Below are 20,233 nucleotides of genomic sequence, written 5' to 3'. Positions count from 1 at the left end.
GCTGCCAACTGCATTTTTAACTCTCAAACCTCTTGCTGTAAGTAGAAAATATGCTCATGGTGACCAATGATAGGTCGATTTAGGCCTCCTTTGTGATATACCCTTTTTAGCTGCAACTGTAGAATACTAGCCGCTGGAGTAGAGCGGGAGGGGGATTTGGAGGAGAGGCAAGGCCACTCCATATTGGCCATATCTGCAAGACCCCAAGCTGAACTAACCCTCGAGCTAGGCAAGGGGTTTCAGCCCAGCTCGAGGTTGACGTAGAACGAAGGGGAAGCTGCTGACGATGACATAGAGGCTGGAGATAAAGCTGCCCACGACCCTGCTATGCTGGTTTTTGTTGCGACGTGCTGCTCCGACCTGCTGCTGTGGCCTAGAGCTGCCCGCGATGCTTGGAGATCTGCTGCTGGACAGGCTAGGCCTGTGCGCCTAGCCCTTGCACTAATTGCACACCCGAGCCCTGTGCGAGTTGGCTATGCGCCTAAGTGCCTAAACCCTTCACGGGCTAGGCCTACATGGGCTAGGCCTGCATATGGACGGCGCCTAAACCCTTCACAGGCTAGGCCTACGTGGGCTAGGCCTACTTATGGATGGAGACAGGAGGAGGCACCAATGGAGCGGGTGAAGGTACGGACGGGAGAGGGAGGAGGTACGGATGGAGACAGGAGGAGAATGGGAGAGAGAGGACTAGGAAGAGGGGAGAACTCCAAAGGGAAGGGGAGAGAGAGAACGCCATGTGAAGCAGCACCCAAGACTTACTTTCAACATATTGGAGGTCAGTGAGGTCCCTGAGGGCAAGACCTGCTAGCCCCACTTTGGTTTCCTTCAGATTCTTTCCTCATGGGCAGAGCAACCACTAGAAGTGAACACCACTGTGGGACTCATTCTCTTTCAAAAGTATTATCAGTGGCCATTGGTTCTAGGAAGACCGCTGAGCATCGTCAGTGGGGTCTGCTTTTGTTAAGGAAGTTAAGGCATAGCTGTCTCAGTCCCATCCAATGTAACCACCATAGCTCCAGCTGGTCCCCCATTCCGTTCCCACAGTTGTGATGTTGGCTCCAGAAGAAAGCTCTAGCATAGTACGTTGCTATAGCTCTAGCTACAGCTCCATCATCTGCTGCCATAGCTGCGGCTGTAGCTGCACCTGCATTGTCTGCTGCCATAGCCGCAGCTAGCCACTTCCATTGTCTGCTCCCACAGTTGCAGCACCACTATTGTATGTTTCACAAAGTACAATATTGACAAGGGATTAACTTCATCAGATAGAGTGTACTTACTCCCACAAAATCCATTTACTAAGGTATCAATTACTTAGATATATTATTTGCAAAATTCTATCCTTGTAATATTCTTGCTTGTTTGTGCTCAGCACTTTATGAGGTTGCACCACAAGCATTGTAAATTAATAGGTCATTCAAAAAATGTTGTGCCATTTGACCTATCATGATAATAAAAATTATGTCCAGGTATAATATAGTATCTTTGTCAAAGAAAGAAATTACATTTCGTTTTTTCTACCAGAAAATCTATGTTTAAATTTACTCTATGATTCAGTACTATCCCTCAGGGAATCACATACCGAGTCTGCAATAACTTTAAAAAATATGGTCTTAAGGTCGCTCTACGATCCCCCATTCCATCCCTCCCTTCCCAAGCCTGCCCTATCTTCTAAGTGTAATTTTTAAAAATTTTCTTCCCTCTTGTTTTCTGGTTATATCTAAAATAATTATGACAGCCTTTGGAAACGTTCCTTTAATTTTTAAAATGAATCCATATTTATGTCTACAGGCTGCCAAAATATGCAACAATCTTGCCTTGGCAATTAGTATGGCTGGGATTTCTGAAGCTCTAGCTCTTGGGCAGCGGTTGGGCATAGATGCACATACCCTTTCAAAAATTTTTAATGCTTCTACGGCTCGATGTTGGAGTAGGTATGCTGTGTGTGTGAGAGAGAGAGAGAGAGATCAGTTTTTCTCCTGGTGTTGTTATTGGGCATTGTGGTCTTTATACCATGCTCATAACATCTGACTATGTGAACATTCTTCCATTGATGTTTATCATTTCTTTCGTTACTCCTTGTATTGGTCTCTCCAAGATGTCATACTCTTGGGGACCTTCCTATGGCCCAATTGAAAGTTTTTCATTTTTGCTTTTAGTTTGAGTAGTAGCTGCTCTGCTTTGGGGCAGCTATGAATGTACATTTATATTGAATGAGAAATTGCTTTTACGAAAAAAAAAAAAGTGTGTGTGTGTCTTAGAGGTGGATACAAAGGTCAACAAAGAGATTAAGGAACATGAGGCCAGGCATGATAATGCACTTAAAATCAGGATCGGGGGGCTATCCCATGGCTGCTACAAGGAGGAAGACTCATTTTATGAGACCTTTGCATAGATTAAGGTGGAAGCCCCAAGTATTGAATGGCTAGAAGATAAAGATGATAAGTAGATGATGTAAAGCACATCCATCAAGCTGGGACCCACGCTGAACTAACTCCAAGTACATGGGCTGCAAGACTTAACATTCTTCACCAGTCCAATAAACTGAAAGGGACAAAAGTATGGGTAGCTGAGGAGCTCACTAGAGCACAACTGAATCAAATGGCAAGTGAGTTGACCAGGTCCATGCAGCCAAACAGGCTGACAAATGGGCAGTATATTGTGAGGGCCAAGGAGTCTAAATTAAAACCAAAGCAGCCTCCTCCAGGAGAGTTACTTTTCTCAGAGATTGGAGAGACTCTCCCTTCTTTGCTGAGACTTCTACAGGGTTGAGATGGCATTTTCAGCCTCAGCCTTGGTTTCTTTCTACCTCATTCCTCTGAGGTGTTTTTATTACACGCTTAGCATGGTGTATTTCCGCACAGAGCTTGCTCTAGCAGGTTTCTTTCTTACTTAATAGAAGTCTCTTTTTTGAAAAAATGAAAAAAAAAAATTTAAAACAAAAAAACCCTCAGTCTTAAGCTGATGTATGGCTGTTTATTCTCTTACTTTTTCAGACTACAATGTAGGTACCTTAAAATAACCTGGAGTCGCATTATGCACTCCTTGGGAGCTGCCTTTAAATTAAAAAAAGAGAAAAGAACAATCCTTAGTGACACGGACACCAAGGAAAATACAACTTTTCAATGAAGGGTACAAAATAAAAAGCACAAGGATATCTCCCCGGCTGGCCAATTGATTGGGATTACCTCGTGCAAAGGGCTGAACAAATAGCCACTTTGGTGGTTAATCTACACCATATGTGAAATGAAGGGAAGGGCCTAGCTCCCATATACCCATAAGAGCCTCTCTCATACGCCTAGCATGATCTGAATCACCTTGATTCTATCCCATCTACCTCTGAGAGTATGAATGATATCTAGCCAAATGCTCGCCAATATCTCCGAGGCTGATGTGGTCTACTGCATATGGCCTACTTGCACCTAGCTGTCCATATGTACTAGGTAATGATGCCTTTCTATCAACTCCCATCAATGACAGTGTCTACATGTCCACACCATCTCTGTGAAGTCAAGAGTATGGATGAAGGTCAACTTTTGTTTGGAGCTGCCTTATGCCCTCCTTGAACGGATGTATTAGCTGTTTTTTTGCTATCCCATAGACCTTTTGGTCTCCCATCGACAGTCATAGACTTTTATTCTTTCTATATACTACCCCCCACCCCCCTTTGTCCTTTTCCCTTCAACTATTTATCACCTTGTTAAAACATGAGCTGCAAGAGAAGGGCCTAAAGGGTAATAACAAGGCATTATACGGTTACTTTATAGACTTGATGAAGATGTTTGACACTACACCTTGCAAGGAATTATGGAGAAATATAGAGAAACTAAAAGCACCTCAAGAATTGAGAGAATTTACATTCAAGTTGTAGAAAGAGGTTTAAGTTGACTGGCAAGGCTTCTTATAGATGGATGAAACTTTGGGGAAAAGATAATCCTAAGCAATGATACAAGATTCAAACGGGGATGCCCATTCTCACTAACTCTCTTTAGCCTATTCATTATGAATTAGACGAATGGATGATATCCCAAGGTGGAGAGGGAGTATGAAATGCTGGTTATGCCTTACTTCTTCCATTATAGGTAGACAATAAAAGTAGCCTGTAAAGATACCTAGATGCACTGAGTCAAAAGAATGCAAATGAACATTGCGAAGACGAAGATCATGATCATTGGGACACAAGACAAGCAAGTGTCTTTACATTTGCATGGAAAAATAAAAAATTGGAAGCTTGGGAGCCAAAGTTCACAGAGCTTCAAAGGGAAAGCCTTCTCTCCATGCGTGTACTCCCTTCTAATTGTCTTCAAACTCTAGATCAAAGTATTATATGATTCAACATCCCAATCCATAACAACCATCTTGGTCATGCAACGATCTTTGAAAAATCCTTCTACCTGTGTAGTTGGAGACCTTTGACGCACACATCATCCTTTCTTGCTTAAGTTGCCCAAGACACAAGGAATACTTTGCCCATGCTCAAGAAACAAGGAAGTCTCTATGCATGCTTGAGTTGCCATGGGTGAAACTTTTGTTTTCATGCCTATGGTAGTACTTATTCGCATGTCACAAGCAGTTGCTTTTCTGGTATTGGTGTGATTACTAGGTTGCTACTTGCAACCTTCCTTACAAACTTTGTTTGAAATGGATATACTCTTTGTTTTGTTTTTGCACGAAAGAGATTTCTATTAAGTATGAAAGAAACCTGCGAGAGCTAGCTTAGAGCGGAAATACATCATGCAAGGCATGAAAAAAAAAAAAGCCACCCAGGATGAGTCAACAGAAACCCTCAGTTCAAACTGTAAAGAATACGAAGGAAGAGGCTGAAAATGCCACCTTAGTCCAACTATAGACTCTGAGAAGAAGGGAGAGCCCCTCAATTCCTTAAGAAAAATATCCCTCTTGGCACAAGCTGCCCTAGAGGAATCTTACATGGTCGTTCAATTGGCCATCAAAGTATGTAAGGTTAATTAGTCCATATATTGGCCATGGTCTGAGAGGGATGGTTGATCCATGCCTCTGTGCATTTGGCTCTACAAGTATGGACTGACCTTGGTCTGAGAGGGATGGTTGATCCAATGCCTCTGTGCATCTGGCTCTCCAGATATGCCATGCTACAATACTCGCCAGTATCTCCCATGAGGTATCCATAGAAGCATGTATAGGTCTGAAGGGGGATAAGGGATTATCATCCAGAGAGCAATATTGAACTAATTGTCACAAGGGCATGAGTTTTAATGCTCGCATGTGACCTCAACCCCGTGAATCAAGTAGCGAGGTCACAGGGTGAGGGTGTGGAAGTTCCCCCTAGGAAAGTATGCCTTGGGGGCAAATGTAAGTTCTAGGGCCAAGAGGGGCCCAAAGAACCTTAGAACTAAGGGTGGTCATTGGTGTGCTTCTAAAAAGGCTCCACTAGAGGGGGCCTAGGGGCAAATGAGGCCATTGGGGGCAACCTAAGGCATGGCCTACCACGTGGCAAGACCATGCAGCCCCTCTTTGGAAAGGAAGGCTAAGGAAGGCCTTGAAGCAAGAAAAACGAAGGGATTTTTCCGCGCGGGGAGAAGACGCCAAAACGATCATGGTTGGTGACCGTATGTGGGTATGGAGGTCTGTTGGATGCGGCCGTGAGGACAAACATGCCTTGGAGTGCAACGCTGCTGAGCATGGGCTGTACGGACAGTCAGTACACAAGCATTGATGGCTGTGTGAACCCCATAGTAAATGCACGGGGCAATTAATGGCAAAACACCTACGGTTGTGTGTAACGCAGGTGTATGGGATTGAGCAGCTGTTGTACGAAACATTCAATGCTTGTGAATGGGACGTATGGTGATGTACGGTTGTTGTACGGTTGTACTGTGGTGTACAGTCATACAGTGCCTTTGGGGTCAATTGTACGGGGCTGTTCCTGAAGGACTGTACAGACAGCTAGCCATTGCAGGTTTGCGGCTGGTGCATAGGCCTTAGTTGACGCCATCTGGCTGCTAAAGATTGGCTAGCTGTGTAAAGATGCCTTTTCTTTCTGCTTGGAGTAGATAAATCGTCAAGCAGGTACTTGAGGCAGCTGTGGGGGATTGTGTGACCAAGTATTGGTTGTCAGGAATGGTCCCAAGCTGGGTACAAGTGTTTTGAAGAGAATTTATTGGCAAGGTGATCACAATGTATGCTTGCAGATATTGTTTGTGCTTCTAAGTACTGAGGGCAGCTCAGTTATGCTTTCACCCATTGCTTGGCTATGTCAGTGGATCAGTAAAAACTTGTGATTGATTGGGGAGCGTGTGGCCTTGCTTGGGCTGTAACTAATGGCTCCCATGCTAAATGCAGGTGTTTGCACTGAGTATGGATGCTTATGGTTACATGGGTGTGATAGCGGAGCCCCACAGGGATAATGTGTAGTGGTACTGATGCCTCCGAAGTCAGGGAAGAGCATTGAATGCGTGTGAGCTGGTGCTCACTATGTAATCTCTTTGTGGCACTCTTCAATTAATAAAGAAATACCAAAGGGGGGCCAAGGCTTTGGGGCCAGTCTGTGTCTTTGTATTTGAGCAGGAGCGCTCTAGCTCCCCCTATCTGTCTATGGAGTGTTTGTTAAGTATTCTTTTGTGAAGGCTTTTGTTGGTTAGTGTTTCACCACCCTCTTGTTAGCCTTGAGGCTGGTTTCATGGTTCCGTTGCTAGGACATCACCATCTTTCTTAAGGAGGTGAGCCGGTGATTATCTCTGGTGAAGTGTTGGTTGCTGTAATTTGATTGCAGCAAGAAGAAAATCAGCAAATATGTCTTTGACAGATAATTATTGGGATATGGAGGGGCAGTCCTCCCAGGATGAGCAAGAAGAGCAATCTATGCATGAGGGAGCCTTCCAGATGATCAAAATGTTGAGGCACAGCAAGTGGTAAATGCATTTGGTGTGAGTGCCTCTTAGTCAAAAGGGTCAAAAGAGGCTGAGGATGTAGAGGAAGCCAATGCTATCTTTAAGACACAGTTAGTGAGCACTCACGCAGCTCACGCAAGACCCAAGGTTCCTTGAGTTTATGCATAGTCCTTTGAGGTCCAAGAAGAGAAAAGCATTCTCATTCAGGGGAGCCTAGTGGTGTTCGAAAATAGCCATTTGGAGTGAATGCTTTGGATGGACAGCCTCCAGTAATGCCAAATGTACAGGGAGTTTCATGGCAGCAGCCCTTTTAAGGTCCTGGTATGGTTATGCATGGCCAAAGGGCTGATTTTCAGAATTCAAATCAAGGGCAGCAAGCTCTTTTCCAACCCTTAATGCATCCAGGGTATTTTGGTGGGGGTTCAGTATTTCAAGCAATGGCTGGTCAAGTTAATGATGGTCAAGGAATGCTTGGAAATCACCCTGTTGGTTTACAGCCTGGGATGCAAGGCAATGTATTTGGGGAAATGCAGCCGGCAATGCCTAACATGATGTATGGCAATATTGGCATGCAGCTAGGAATGCAAAATGGAAGGTCAGGAACCCTTGGAGCTCCTACAGGTATGTTTGGTATGCCTAGGGCTAGTTTGGCAAACCCTCTAATGGGTAGTGGTAACCCAGGATAGGCTGGAGGGAATGCAATTCAACCTCCATTTTTGCAGCCACCTGTGTATGATAATCTGACACCCAAAGGGAAGGTGAAAGGTTACAAAGAAGGTGGTGCAACAGTGAAGTTTGAGACCTTTAATGGGGCTCAGGATAGGCTGAAGGCTTTAACTTTTGTGCAGCAGTTTCATGCAGCCTTCTCAAGTGGGAACTTCACTGAGTCATCTAAAATGCAAAAGGCAGCCACCTTCTTAAAGGGGAATGCTCTATGGTGTTGGACAAATTTGCAGCTCCAAAATAGAGCACCCACGAGTTGGGTTCATTTTAAGCAGGTGTGTGGCTGCTAGTAACAGCTCCGGGCTATGTAAAGCCTTAAATGGCAATGAATGGCCAATGAATTGATGCCATGACAGCTTGAAAAAGAACAGATATGCCTTGAGTTCTTTTGTTGATGTTGGAACCGTGTGAAGTGGTTATATGCATTGGAATGGAATGCCTTCTACCAAAGCAAAGGATTACAAAGGTTATGCTTTGGGCTGGGATACCTGTTGGGTGGTGGGACGCCCATGATGCAAGAGGAGTTGTAAACTTTGTGTGACCTGGTTTTAGGGATTTTCCCAATCCATAAAGAAATATCGAAAGGGGCACCAAGGTTTGGGGCCAGTATGTGTCTCTTGTATTGAAGTAGGAGCAATCTAGCTCCCTTTGCTGTGACTTTATTTGCTAATTTGCTGAGTTAAGTTAATGTGATTGTAAGTTATTGTTCTACTGCCCTTTGGTAGATACTGAAGGTCGGTTTCATGGTTCCGTTGCTAGGACATCACCATCTTCTTTAAGGAGGTGAGATGTGGTTGTCTTTGGTGCAAGTATTGCTTGCTTTAATTAAATTACAGGCAGGAGAATTCAGCAAGTATGTCACACACTCATGATGATTGGGATATGGAAGAGCAATCCTCTCAAGATGGGTAAGATGGACGATCTATGTATGAGAGAGCTTCTTTTGATGATCAGAATGTTGATGGACAACAAGCTGTAAATGCACTTGATGTGAATGCTTCATAGTCTAAAGGGTCTAAGGGGGCTGATGATGCAGAGGAGGTCAATGCATCATTTAAGGCATATTGCTTAGTGCAGTGGGAACACTAATCCAACTTACTCAGGACCCACGGTTTGCTAATTTCTGCATTCTCCTCTAAAGACGAAGGAGAAATAGAGTCATTCACATTTAAAGGGATCCAGGTGGGTTCAAAGGCAGCCATATGGTCGTATGCCATTTAATGGACAACCATTAGTTATGCCAAATGCATAGGGTGCTCCATTGCAACAGTCTATCTATGGTCTTGGTGATGATTTGCATGGACTAGGCAATAATTTTCAGTATGCAAATCAGGGGCAGCAAGCCTTTTCCCAACCCTCAGTGCATCCAGGATTTTTGGTGGTGGTTCAGTGTTCCAGGCAATTAATCTTGGAATGCTTGGAAACTACACTGTTGGTTTTCAGCCTGGTATGCAAGATATGCAAGGGACTAAGCTTGGGGGTATGCAGCTCGGAATGCATAATGTAATGTATGGAAATATTGGCATGCAGCCAGGGTTGCAAAGTGGAATGCATGGCACTTTGGGAGCTCCTGCAGACACGTTTGGTATGCAAGGAAATGGGGCTGGTTTGGCGAACCCTGCTATGGGTAGTGGCAATATTGGTCAGAATGTGGGGAATGCTATGCAAGCACTTGTCTATGATAACTTGACACCCAAAATCAAGGCAAAGGACTTTAAGGAAGGTGGGGCAGCAGTGAAGTTTGAAACCTTCAATTGGGCACATGATAGATTGAAAGCTTTGACTTTTGTCCATTAGTTTGATACTGCCTTTTGAGGAGGTAACATCACAGAGTCTTCTAAAGCGTAGCCATCTTTTTCAAAGGAAGCATTACAATGGTGGAAAAATTTTCTACTTCAGGACAAAGCACCGTCTAGTTGGGTACAATTTAAACATATATTCTCAGCTGCTTGGCTTACAACCACATTTGAGGTGGCTGTAATGAAAGCTTGGCGTAAGTTGGATGCAACCAATTGCCACAATCGTGAAGAGTATAACAAGAATTTTTGGGAGGCTTTGTTGCCTGTTAGCTCATACCGGCATGTGCCTTTGTGAGAGCAGATTGAGAAGTATTGTTGTGGGCTGCCCAAGAAGTTAGAGATTACTGCACTAAGACTAGAGTAACCATCATGTCATAGATGATTGAAAGATGCAACTACAGGTGATGCATTGTTGCTTGAAAGACTAGTGGTTACAAGAGCAGTAGGATGGATAATTCTAAGAAAGTACAGGTGATACATTGTTGCTTGAAAGACTAGTGGTTACAAGAGCAGGAGGATGGATAATCCTAAGAAAGCAAGAAAGCCAAGGCTTGCTCACAGGGCTCTCTCAATGAGGAAGGAACGTGATAGGCTAAGTGTCTACCTGGACGTCATGTGAAGAAAGGAAGGCGTTAATGGATGCCAACAAATGCCCTCATTGCAAAGGAGAGAGACATGTAGCATGAGAATGCCCAAAGTGCAAATTAAAGGGGAAAGCTGATGATGGGGATGAAGAGAAAGGTAAGAAGCCTAAGCCCACTGCACGATTGATGCCTGATGTCATTGGTGGGCAGCCAAATGGGGGATGCTATAAAGTTATGTAGAGCATGGGGCAAGGTGGGCGATCAGATGTGTTTGGTCTTCTTTGATCCAAGGGCTCGCAAAAGTTTATTTTCTCAAAGTTAGCAAGCAAGTTGGGAATCCGTGCAAAAGAGATGGGATCCATGAGTGGGGCAGGCTTGGCTTGTACTGGGTTTAGTATACTTGTTACCCATATCATTGGGAAGCTCCGCTTGCATATACAGAGTTTTGTGGGCAGTGAGGAGTTCTATATCATGCCACTTGAAGGCTGTGATCTCTTGTTAGGAATGCCATGGTGTCATAGGATTCATGCTATATTGGATATTTACAATGGAAGATTACTTTGATGCATAGAGGAAAGACCCATGTTTTGGATGCCAACTCAAGGGAGAGTCAGTTCCTGTTGTATATGCTTCTGGTATTTGCTCAGTAATAAAAATTCATCTTTCTACGTACTTGGTTTTGCAATGGATGATAAGTCTGATGATCCATTCTCTAAGCTGAATAAAGAGTGGACAAATTTTGCTGAGATTGCTTCATCCCTTTGCATTGCAGAAGAAGAGAGTGTCTTTTACAGGGGCTGATAAAGAAATTGCAGCTTTTGCAGGGGCTGATAAAGAAATTGCAGCTTTTGCAATGCTGGAGAAAAGCGTAGTTCAGATCTAGTGTTGATCTTGCTAGATCTTTGAAAAGCTTATGTTGTCTAGTGTGATGCATGTATGGGATTGGTGCAGTTATCATGTAGAATGGACGGGTTGTTGCCTATGAGAGTATAATTTTGCAAGATGTTGAAAGAAATTTGCACATTTATGAGAAAGAGCTGTTGGATGTGGTTCATGCTCTTTCTACATGAAACATTACTTGCTTGGGCTGATTTCACTATGCAGATAGATCACCAGTCCTCGAGATATTTCCTCACTCAATCTAAGTAGTCTGAGAAGCATATGCGTTGGGCCAATTTCTTATCCATGTTTCACTTTCAGATAGTGCATGTTGAGGGTAAAAATGATGTTGTGGCTGATGCATTGTCAAGGAAACCCAAGGTTTCATGGCAGTATCCAATTGGAGACCACAATGAGTTGGATGCAAAATCAAGGATCAACATGCACTAGATGAGGATTTTGCAAGGATCTATGATCAATTGTCTAATGGTTAGCGCCATGAGCATTATACTCATAGAGATGGATTTCTTATGATGCATGGTCGTCTTTGTTTCACAAAGCAGTTGACACCTTAAGGATTTGATAGAGAGTCATGCTCCACCGTATGCACGGCATAGAGACATTGATGCCATAGTCAAGGCAGTTGAGCATTTATTCTATTGGCCAGCTTTGAGATGAGATGTAGAGGCTTTTGTTAGGACCTACATTATCTGTCAGAAGGTCAAGTTTGACTGATAGAAGGCAGTGTGATTGTCGCATCCATTGGCTATTCCGGATAGACCGTGGGAGAGAATTGCTATGGATTTTATTTTGGTCTTGTTCTTTGGAAATGCTATATGTTTGAGCATTAGACACAATGGGAGCAGGTGGAGTTCGCTTGTAACAATACCTTGCACACTTACACAGGTAAGGCTCCATGTGAGATTGTGGAAGGAGGCTATTACATACTTTTTGTAGTTGTTTATGGTTTACTATCCTGGTCTCTAAGGATCGCTTGCCATTTTTCAAGAGGGAGTATGCCACGAGGACGTGAATTTTTAACTAGGAAGTTGTGAAATTTACGTGTGAATACATTTAGCCTCTATCTGGGCAAGGCCTTGGATTGTAAGGTATGCCCCCTAGGAATTAAATGTGCCTGAAGGCTCATAGAGTGGTAAAAGAGGGGGCATGGGAAATATGCCACGTGGGACTCGGGAGGACTCTAAACCAGGAATTCACTACGTGCACTACTCGATTGGGATTGAGCATGGGATTGGAAGCTTCACGTCGCGTGGGTGTCCCAGCCTCACGTCACATGTTTTTCTTGGCAAAACAGAGTCTTCTCGTGCGTGCTTCTTGGTGCAGCTCTTGGCATACCTCATGGCGTAGCCCTTGACATAGCTCCTCGGTAGCTCTTGACGTAGCTTTTGGTGAAGTTCTTGGCGCTTTTGGCAAAGCACTTGGCGAGGCTCTTTGTGAAACACAGAGAAGGAGCTTTGTGGGGTATCACGCGTACGTTGGCTGAGGGCTGAGATTCCTTTCGTCCCTAGTCTTGGCTAACGGGTGAATAATACGGAGCATTCACGTCATTGGACTCCTTTAGTTGCTGACCTTGGCTGACGGTTTCATAGTACAGAGAATCCACGTCATGTGGGGTTCCTTGGTCGTGTGCCTTGGCAGAGCAGAGAACGTCTCTTTTTCCCTTCATATGGTCGGCGGACTTGGTCTTAGAGCATCTCTCTCTTTCCTTCTCTCTTCTTCGTTATGTGCTGCTGTTCATGAAGGTGGACCTGTCCCAGTTCCATAGTATTGGAATTCACAAGAGGGCAGCCAAGGAAAGCACTAGGGACAGCTTTCGAGAGCTGTGTGGCCAAGTGTAGCTGCTAGTAACAGCTCCAGGCTGTGTGCAAGCCTTAAATGCAAATGAATTGATGCTATGAGAGTTTGGAAAAGAATGCTATGCCTCGAGTCCTTTTGATGATTCTACGACTGCCTGAAGGGGTTATATGCATTGGAATGGAATGCCTTCTTCCATGGTTGGCCAGAGCAAAGCATTGCAAAGGTTATGCTTTGGGATGCAGAAGGTGCTAGGTTGGATAGAACCAACTATAGCATTTGAATATTCTCGAAGATCGAAAGTTGTGGGGTATAATTGATGGAACTGAAAAATGTCCAAGAGAATTACGGGAGTTGTGACGAGGAGAGCCAATTGGCTCATACTCTCATAAATTTGAGCACCAAGGATAACATAATTCTTGTTGTCATCCTCATAGAGCTGAGCTGAGCGGGTGAGCTCCCCCTCCGTCCGCGGACTTGCGGCTTGGCTGCCCCGCTGTCCGCTGCTCCTCCACCCCGCCTCTTCCGCCTTATTGCCTCCCCTTTGCTGCCCTTCCGCCCCGCAGCCCCCCTCCCGTGCTGCTCCTCCACCCTCGCTCCGCCCTTCCTCCTCCCCACCATCTCGCCTTCCCGCCATCTATCCCCTCCGCCTTCTCGCCTCCCCTCGCCTTCTTGCCTCCCCCTGCCATCTCACCTCCCCCGGCCATCTCGTCTCCCCCGCCATCTTTCCCCTCTGCCTCTCCCGCCCTCTTCTCCGCCCCTCTTTCCTCCCCCGCAAGCTCTCTTCCCCCGCCTCTCTTCCGCTCCTTCACTCCCTCCTCTCCTTCTCTTCTCCCTCTTTCTCTCCTTCCCTTTCTTCCTTCTACCCTTCCTTCTGCCCTCTCCACCTCTCTCCTTTGCCTCTTCGCCTCGCCTCGCCTCGCCTTCGCCTCCCCCTCAAACGTCCTTCTTCCTCACCCCCCCCCCTTTTTTCTCCTCTTCCTCCTTGTAGCAGGAGCATTTGTGCTTGTTAAGGCGAAAGAAAATCTTGGTGGTGACCCTTGGTCTGGCCAACGGGGCTCTATGGCAGCACCCTCGAATGCCACAGCTGTTAAGGTTCTTCTCTGACAAGCAATAGGTACAGTAGGCAGTTCAATCCCTCCAAGACAAGGCACTCGTGGGCATAATTGTGGGCCTCACACCTACACGGAGACAGGTGCGAGAGTGGATCCAGGTGAGCATTAGAGGGTGACCACATCCAAGAGGTCACCATCTATAGAAGAGGCATTTTCCTATCCAGTTGAGCTCCCCCGACACTGCCTCGACACTCATGGAGCAGAGCCCCATCCTCCTTGGCCCGCATCTAGTTTACCTCTTTTCTTGGTATCATGGCTTTATAGTGGAGGACATGGACACAACACATCATGTTTCCCGTTTTCTAGTTACACTCCACTTCCCAGGGCCTCCCAAGGAGTATTGAGCCATCCTCCCTTCCATTGGTTGGGCATTTGGCACCGTGCTCGAGTCCCCGCGAGAGTCAGCCGCCTCAGTTGTAGCAAATGACGGGGTCCCCAGGATCAGACTGGTGGTTGAGAGCCCAGAGTCCCTCCCAGAGTTGATCCTCCTAGAGACCCTTGAAGGGGGCACACTTTGCCAACGAGTGGAGATTTTTGGGTTACCAGGCCAGTGTCTTCGGTGCATACATCTAGGTCACCTAGCCAGAGACTGCTGCCCCTGTGGCCATGGTCGAGCGCCTCCCCCCCCACCCCCGCAGAGTGGGAAGAGCCAGTGGACCAAAGTCCCTCGCTCCCTCAGACATGAGCAACAGGAGTTTCATATCCCTTGGGTGACTCCCTTAGAAGGGCACTGGAACCAGGTTAAAAAGAAAAAGAAACCAAGCAAACAAGCTCGCAAGCGCCGCAGGCAGAGGGCCAGACGTAGAGAGAGAGAGACAAGGTTGTCTGCGAGGCACCTGAGGAGGAGCAACAGCAGTAATAGGAGCCCTTGCATGGGGATCCACCTCCCTCAACGAAAGGGGCCACCGTGCAGCCAGATGATCCTCACGTGATAGAGGTTGAGTGTCCACATCCACCCTTGCATCAGCAGCGAGCCCCAAGAGTTCCTGATGTCGCGATGGCAGACAGTAGCCAGAAAGTGGCTAAGGAGGAGCGGATCCAGAGCCCCGCGAGCTTGATCAGCAAGCAGAGCCTATGATTGCCCCTATTCCCCCCCTCCCCCTCCCCCTTAGATCCCTCCCCCCCCTCCCCTCCATTCCCCCCCCTGGGTTCCCCCCACCCCCTCCTCCCCTCCCGTCCCTCCTGCTATGATCACTCTCATCACCCGCCCCCTTCCCTCCGCCCCCCCAACTCCTCCCGCCGTCGTTGCCCCCCTCTCCACCTTCGTAGCAAGTTCCTTAACCTCCCTTCCCTCCCCTACTTCGACACCCCTACCAGCAGGCAAGGGTAAGATGATGCCCATTCGGGAGGGAGCCAGAGGGACGGGGCTCGTCCTCTAGGTCAACAGCTCCCCACCTCAGTTCCCTTACCGCGGGACGTTCGGAGGTTGGGATCCTCAAATTACCTGGAGATCCCGGACTCCTATCCTTTACCGTTGGAGGTAATGCTTATGATCTGCAAACACGGAAGGGGGGTTTGATCAGCGCAGTGGGCTCTCAGACACACCTTGTTCAGAGTTTCTAGTTTGCCTCCACAGGGTTGGAGCAGTGGACCCCAGAGGTGTTTGATGCTATTATGAGAGATCATATTTCACGCATGATGGATGAGTGGATGGGAGCACGGGGACTAGATCTTTGGTGCGCCCATGGTGCAGAGGTGAATTTTTAGCTGAGCTTCACGCGAGAGGAGCCGATGTGTGGTTTGGCGGTAGGAGTTATCAAAGTGCCGCTTGAGGCAACGGTGTATCATGCATACTACTGGCGTCTCCAGAAGTGTGAGGAGCGATTCTGGGTGGAAGTTTCCTTCATGATGAAGTGGGCACGGAAGATCGGCATTGAGTTGGTATCCACCCTAGTATGTCGTCGCACAGACACAGACTATTTGCCCTCCAAATCCCCAGCAAAGTCACATAAGGCAGTCTTTCTGGAACAGGCACCCACTCACAGGAGAGCCTTATTCTCTGTATCCCTATCCTCATGAGTCGGACCATAGTGAGTTGGAACGTGCACGGGCTCCACGACCATGCTCGTAGTCAACCGCAGTACGTGATACTCTGGTAGGAGTTGCAGAGGGCAGTGGTAGGGTGGACAGTGGACATCCTTTTGATTCAGGAGCATTTGTTCTTAGCAGCAGCAAACATCAGATGGCGTCACCACCTCCTTCGAGGGAGAGGTCCGAAGGAGTGGTCCCCTATAGTAGGACGGAGCGGAGGGGTCTGCATCTCGGTGTGTCAGACTTTGGCTCCAGAGGTCTACGATTAGGGCGAGCTTATCCCAAGATGGGCAGTTTGGATGGGAGTAGGACGGGAGAGTCCAGGATTGAGATTCTGAACGTGTATGCCCCAGCGTGTAGACAGCATCGCCCAGCCTTTTGGAGGAGGCTGATAGTGTGTCTTCTGGATGTAGACTCCTGGATTGTTGGAGGGTACTTCAACAACCTGGAGTTTGGGGAAGACAAGCAGGGCGGCGTCTCCTTCTTTGAGATGCCAATAGCAGAGCGTAGCACTTGGGAGCAGTTCATTTTCATGATCAGTGGCAGGGACCCGTGGCGAGAGCCAGATTTCAGTAGGATACCTGGCAGCCTCCTCCTCTCTTTCGGACAGAGGAGACACGATGGACTGCTTGAGAGACTAGACCGTTTCTACATCGGGGATTGGGCTCTGCACAGAGGCGGCTCTATCGGGATTTTGGCAGGTACCACGATGTCAAACCACTCTCCTGTAGTACTTCACTTAGATCAGCCCCGCCGAGGTCTCCCCCAGAAGGGGGTCCGCATTCCAGAGGACCTCCTGCAGGACGAGGAGATCCAACAGGTCATGGCAGGGATTTGGGAGTAGTCAGAGATGACATTGGGCAAGGGTGGGCTTCGTGGGTGGCTGATGCGATCTAGAGGAGCAGTGATGAGTTACAGGCTCACGCCCTTGGGAGGAGGAGTACGCTTTAAGAGCGTGAGCGGGCTTTGAGGAGAGACCTGGCCTCCATAGAGCGGCTCAAGGAGCATGACCTAGGTTCTGAGTGGCTTAGGGACAGGCTCGAGAGCACTCGCCTTGAGCTTTAGGACACAGAGATTCGGCGGGTTGAGTTCTCTTATCACTCTTCCCAGGCCCGGTGGGTACAGCCAGGGGACAGGATGACGAAGCAATTCTTCCAGACCATTGGGCCCCGATCGGCAGGCACATAGATGCAACATCTCCGGGATTTGCAGGGCATCATGCACACTGACCCGTAGGAGATATTAGACCTGACCATAGGTTTTTGAGCCAGCTCTTTCAGACGCAAAGGATGACTCCAACTAGTATTGTGGCCCAAGAGGTAGTTTGGGATTGCGTTCTGACAGTAGTCTCGTAGGATTTATGCAGCAGGCTGGAGGAGCCTTTCACGGATGAGGAGCTTTCGGAAGCCCTCAAGGCTCTCCCGGACCCAGGAATGTCCTGGCAAGGATGGCTTGACTCCGGCCTTCTTTCGGAACTTCTAGGAGATTATCTCCACCTAGCATGCCAAGAGATTTTCGACACGGGCTCCCTCCCTGAGTCCTTAAGCAGGAGCTGGATTTGTTTGATCCCGAAAGGGGAAAATAGACATCCGGCAGTGGAGACCGATCACTCTGCTTGATATCGCTTACAAGATCCTCGCCAAGGTCTTGAGCTTGCGTTTACGGCTCCATCTTACTGACATCATCCACGACACACAGACGGGGTTTGTCCAAGAGCGCAACATCCCACTTTCTGGGAGGCAGTGGATTGGTCTAGGGAGGAGTCACAGCCGTCGGCCGTCCTTCTCTTGGATTTTGAGAAGGCCTACGATAGGGTGGAGTGGTCCTTCCTAGAGGGCACTATGTGGAGATTGGGTTTCTCAGACAGATGGGTGAGAGGAGTTTCAACGCTTTATGCAGGGAGCTCTAGCTAGATGCTTATCGGAGGACACACGGGCGAGGCCTTTCCTCTCTCACGGAGGACAGCTACCGGACATAGACCCAGGCGAGAGACTAGGATATGCCCTTGTTGCACTATGGGGGAGGTGGAGACTGAGGAGCACTTTGTTTGCAGATGCCCTTTATATTATGAGATCCGTGGCAGATTTCACTGTTTATTTGGGCACGGATTTGGACCTCTCTCTCGGATTATGGAGTATGAGGATCAGTATTGCTTAGCGTTGTTCATCAGGGAGATCACCAGATACAGAGAGAGATTCCTCAGAGAGCACCGTCGCATCCCTGCCAGAGACCTGGTTATTCATGAGGAGCAGGACGAGGCGCAGGACCATGAGCACAGAGATAGCCCATCTTGCCAGAGAGCACCGATGGTTCCACCCCGAGGATGTACATATGACATGATCCGGCAGCACCGCAGGATGATCTTACACAGAGGCCGTACCCGTCGCTTTATTTCTAGACGACGGAGGATGATGGCAGATTTTCGGAGGAGATTGCTCCATGGAGACTTGGCACCGCCAGCAGCCCATTTGACACTTGCCCAGATCTTCACACTCATGGCAGGAGGCATGGTCGATGGCCATGACTTCCATCATTTCTTTGGATCACAGACCCCTTAGGGAAGACGATGTTCCTCATATTTCATATTTTACATTTTGTATCTAGGCAATTTTGGTACTCTATTTCATTTCATTTTGTATCTAGGATTTTTGTAGCCATTTTTGGCATCTTAGCGGTATTACGATGAGGCCACCTAGTTGGCGCATCGTTGATGATGTATTTTCCTTTCGGATGATTTTGTGTCCCATAGGCCATGTATGGCCTTCCGTGGACCTTTAATAAAATTTCTTTCTTTCTTTCTTTCTCGCTCGGTCCACCAGGGCTGCCCAGTCGCTCCCTTACTCTTCTTGTTCGTGGCGGAGGCTTTGGGCTACTAGTAACTTGAGATCACAGATGGCGGGCCTCACAGCTCCCAATCCGATAGGAGGAGGAACTGCTTGACTCTGAGTTTGCAGATGGCACGGCCTTGTAATTTGAGGGCACCAAAGCGAGTTTGGAGAGAGTTAGGGGAGTCTTGGCTATCTACTGTGAGGCCTCGGGTGCGCGGATCAACTCGAGAAAGTCTATAGGTTTCTTCATGGGCTATGAGGAGACACTGGAGATCCATGAGTGCGGGAGTGACTTTGGCTTTAGATGGATACCACGGGGCCGGACAACGAGATACCTCGGGTGCCAGGTTGGTATTGACATTACAGCAGAGCAGTAGATTGCCCCGGTCCTTGAGAGTGTTCGGCGCAAGCTTCTCTACTGGAGCTTGGCCAAGCTCTCCCTAACAGGGCGTGCCTTAGTGGCAACCAGGTCCTTCTTGCCACGGTCTGGTATATTGCCTCCTGCTGGTGCTTTGACACATTGGGCAGCTTCGACGGTTGGTTTGGAACTTCCTTTGGGCAGGATCGGACGGCATGCGGAATACTAGAGCCCGAGTCACTTGGTAGACAGTGATCATGCCGCAAGCATTGGGAGGCTTGGGTATCATAGATACGGAGATGCAAAGAAGAGCCCTTCTGGGCAAGTTGGTTGTTCGCGGCCTCACCCTAGATGCAAAGCCTTGGAAGCTCCTCTTACAGTGAGGGCTTCTCAGGAACACCCCACGCATCGGAGGACAGTGAGGGCTTCACATAGGTGGATCTTCTCAGAGTCTCTCCTTACAGGGAAGGGTTCCCCCTTGATGAGGAGCCTTCACAGGGTCTGGCAGAGACTAGCAGGGGGTCTCATTCGTGCTCCATCCAGATGCAGAGGGGAGTTTGAGGGTCAGCCCCTTATGTGGCACCCAAAGATCTGAGATCAGGAGGGGTGTATGCTCGGACAGCGGGCGCACATTGGTTGGGCACAGTGGGACAGTGATTCGGTTAGGTCTTTTGGCAGATGGAGTAAATTACCCATGGAGGCAGAGGCGAGGCTTGGCGCCGTAGCGTATCTGCGAGGGGTAGGGCTGTGGATGAGAGAGATCGACCTAGCCATCCTTGAGTCCTGGTGGGAGGGACTTCACGTTTGGAGGGATTGCATTTGGTTGGGGTAGTTTTCTCGAACTGGTGTCCCTTTGAGGATGATGATGTAGTGAGGCAGCACGCACCCCGGCTTCTACCATGTAGGACTTGGAGCCCTACTTCATCCGCTCACTGTGAAAGACCCTGAGATGGATGGGAGTCTTGATGGGATCACTGGCAGATGATCAGAGTGGTGGGATGTTTGGGGAAGGAGTGGCACATTGACCCTCCTAGTATCTCAGAGCAGGATGCCCCCGGATGGCACCTCTGGTTGTGGGAGGGTAGACCCTTGAGGAAGATCCAGTGGGATCCGGGAGAGTAGTTCTGGCCTTCCAAGGGTGGCCTTGCGAAGCAGATGGACGAGATGCCCTTCTTTTCCTACACCACACGGATTGGCAGGAGGCTTCAGATGGACTCTTTGAGATGGACCCCCTC

General features: G+C 48.0%; 1 protein-coding gene across 3 annotated transcripts in view; it reads left to right on the top strand.

The window, feature by feature from the left end:
• The window catches only part of LOC147897255 (6-phosphogluconate dehydrogenase family protein), a 162,114-nt gene that overhangs the window by 120,417 nt on the left and 21,464 nt on the right, over positions 1-20,233 (top strand). For all 3 annotated transcript variants that reach the window (XM_087380963.1, XM_087380962.1, XM_087380964.1), the window contains exon 6: positions 1,789-1,931. In XM_087380963.1, the coding sequence (XP_087237089.1) occupies positions 1,789-1,931 (143 nt within the window). The remainder of the gene's footprint in view (positions 1-1,788; positions 1,932-20,233) is intronic.

The sequence above is a fragment of the Dipteris shenzhenensis genome, chromosome 10 (genome assembly GCF_047967505.1).
Source record: "Dipteris shenzhenensis isolate YYH24624 ecotype China chromosome 10, Dip_SZ_1.0, whole genome shotgun sequence".
NCBI classification, from domain to species: Eukaryota; Viridiplantae; Streptophyta; class Polypodiopsida; order Gleicheniales; family Dipteridaceae; genus Dipteris; species Dipteris shenzhenensis.
Note: the sequence above shows the minus strand (reverse complement) of the source record. Positions and strands in the feature narration are given on the sequence as shown.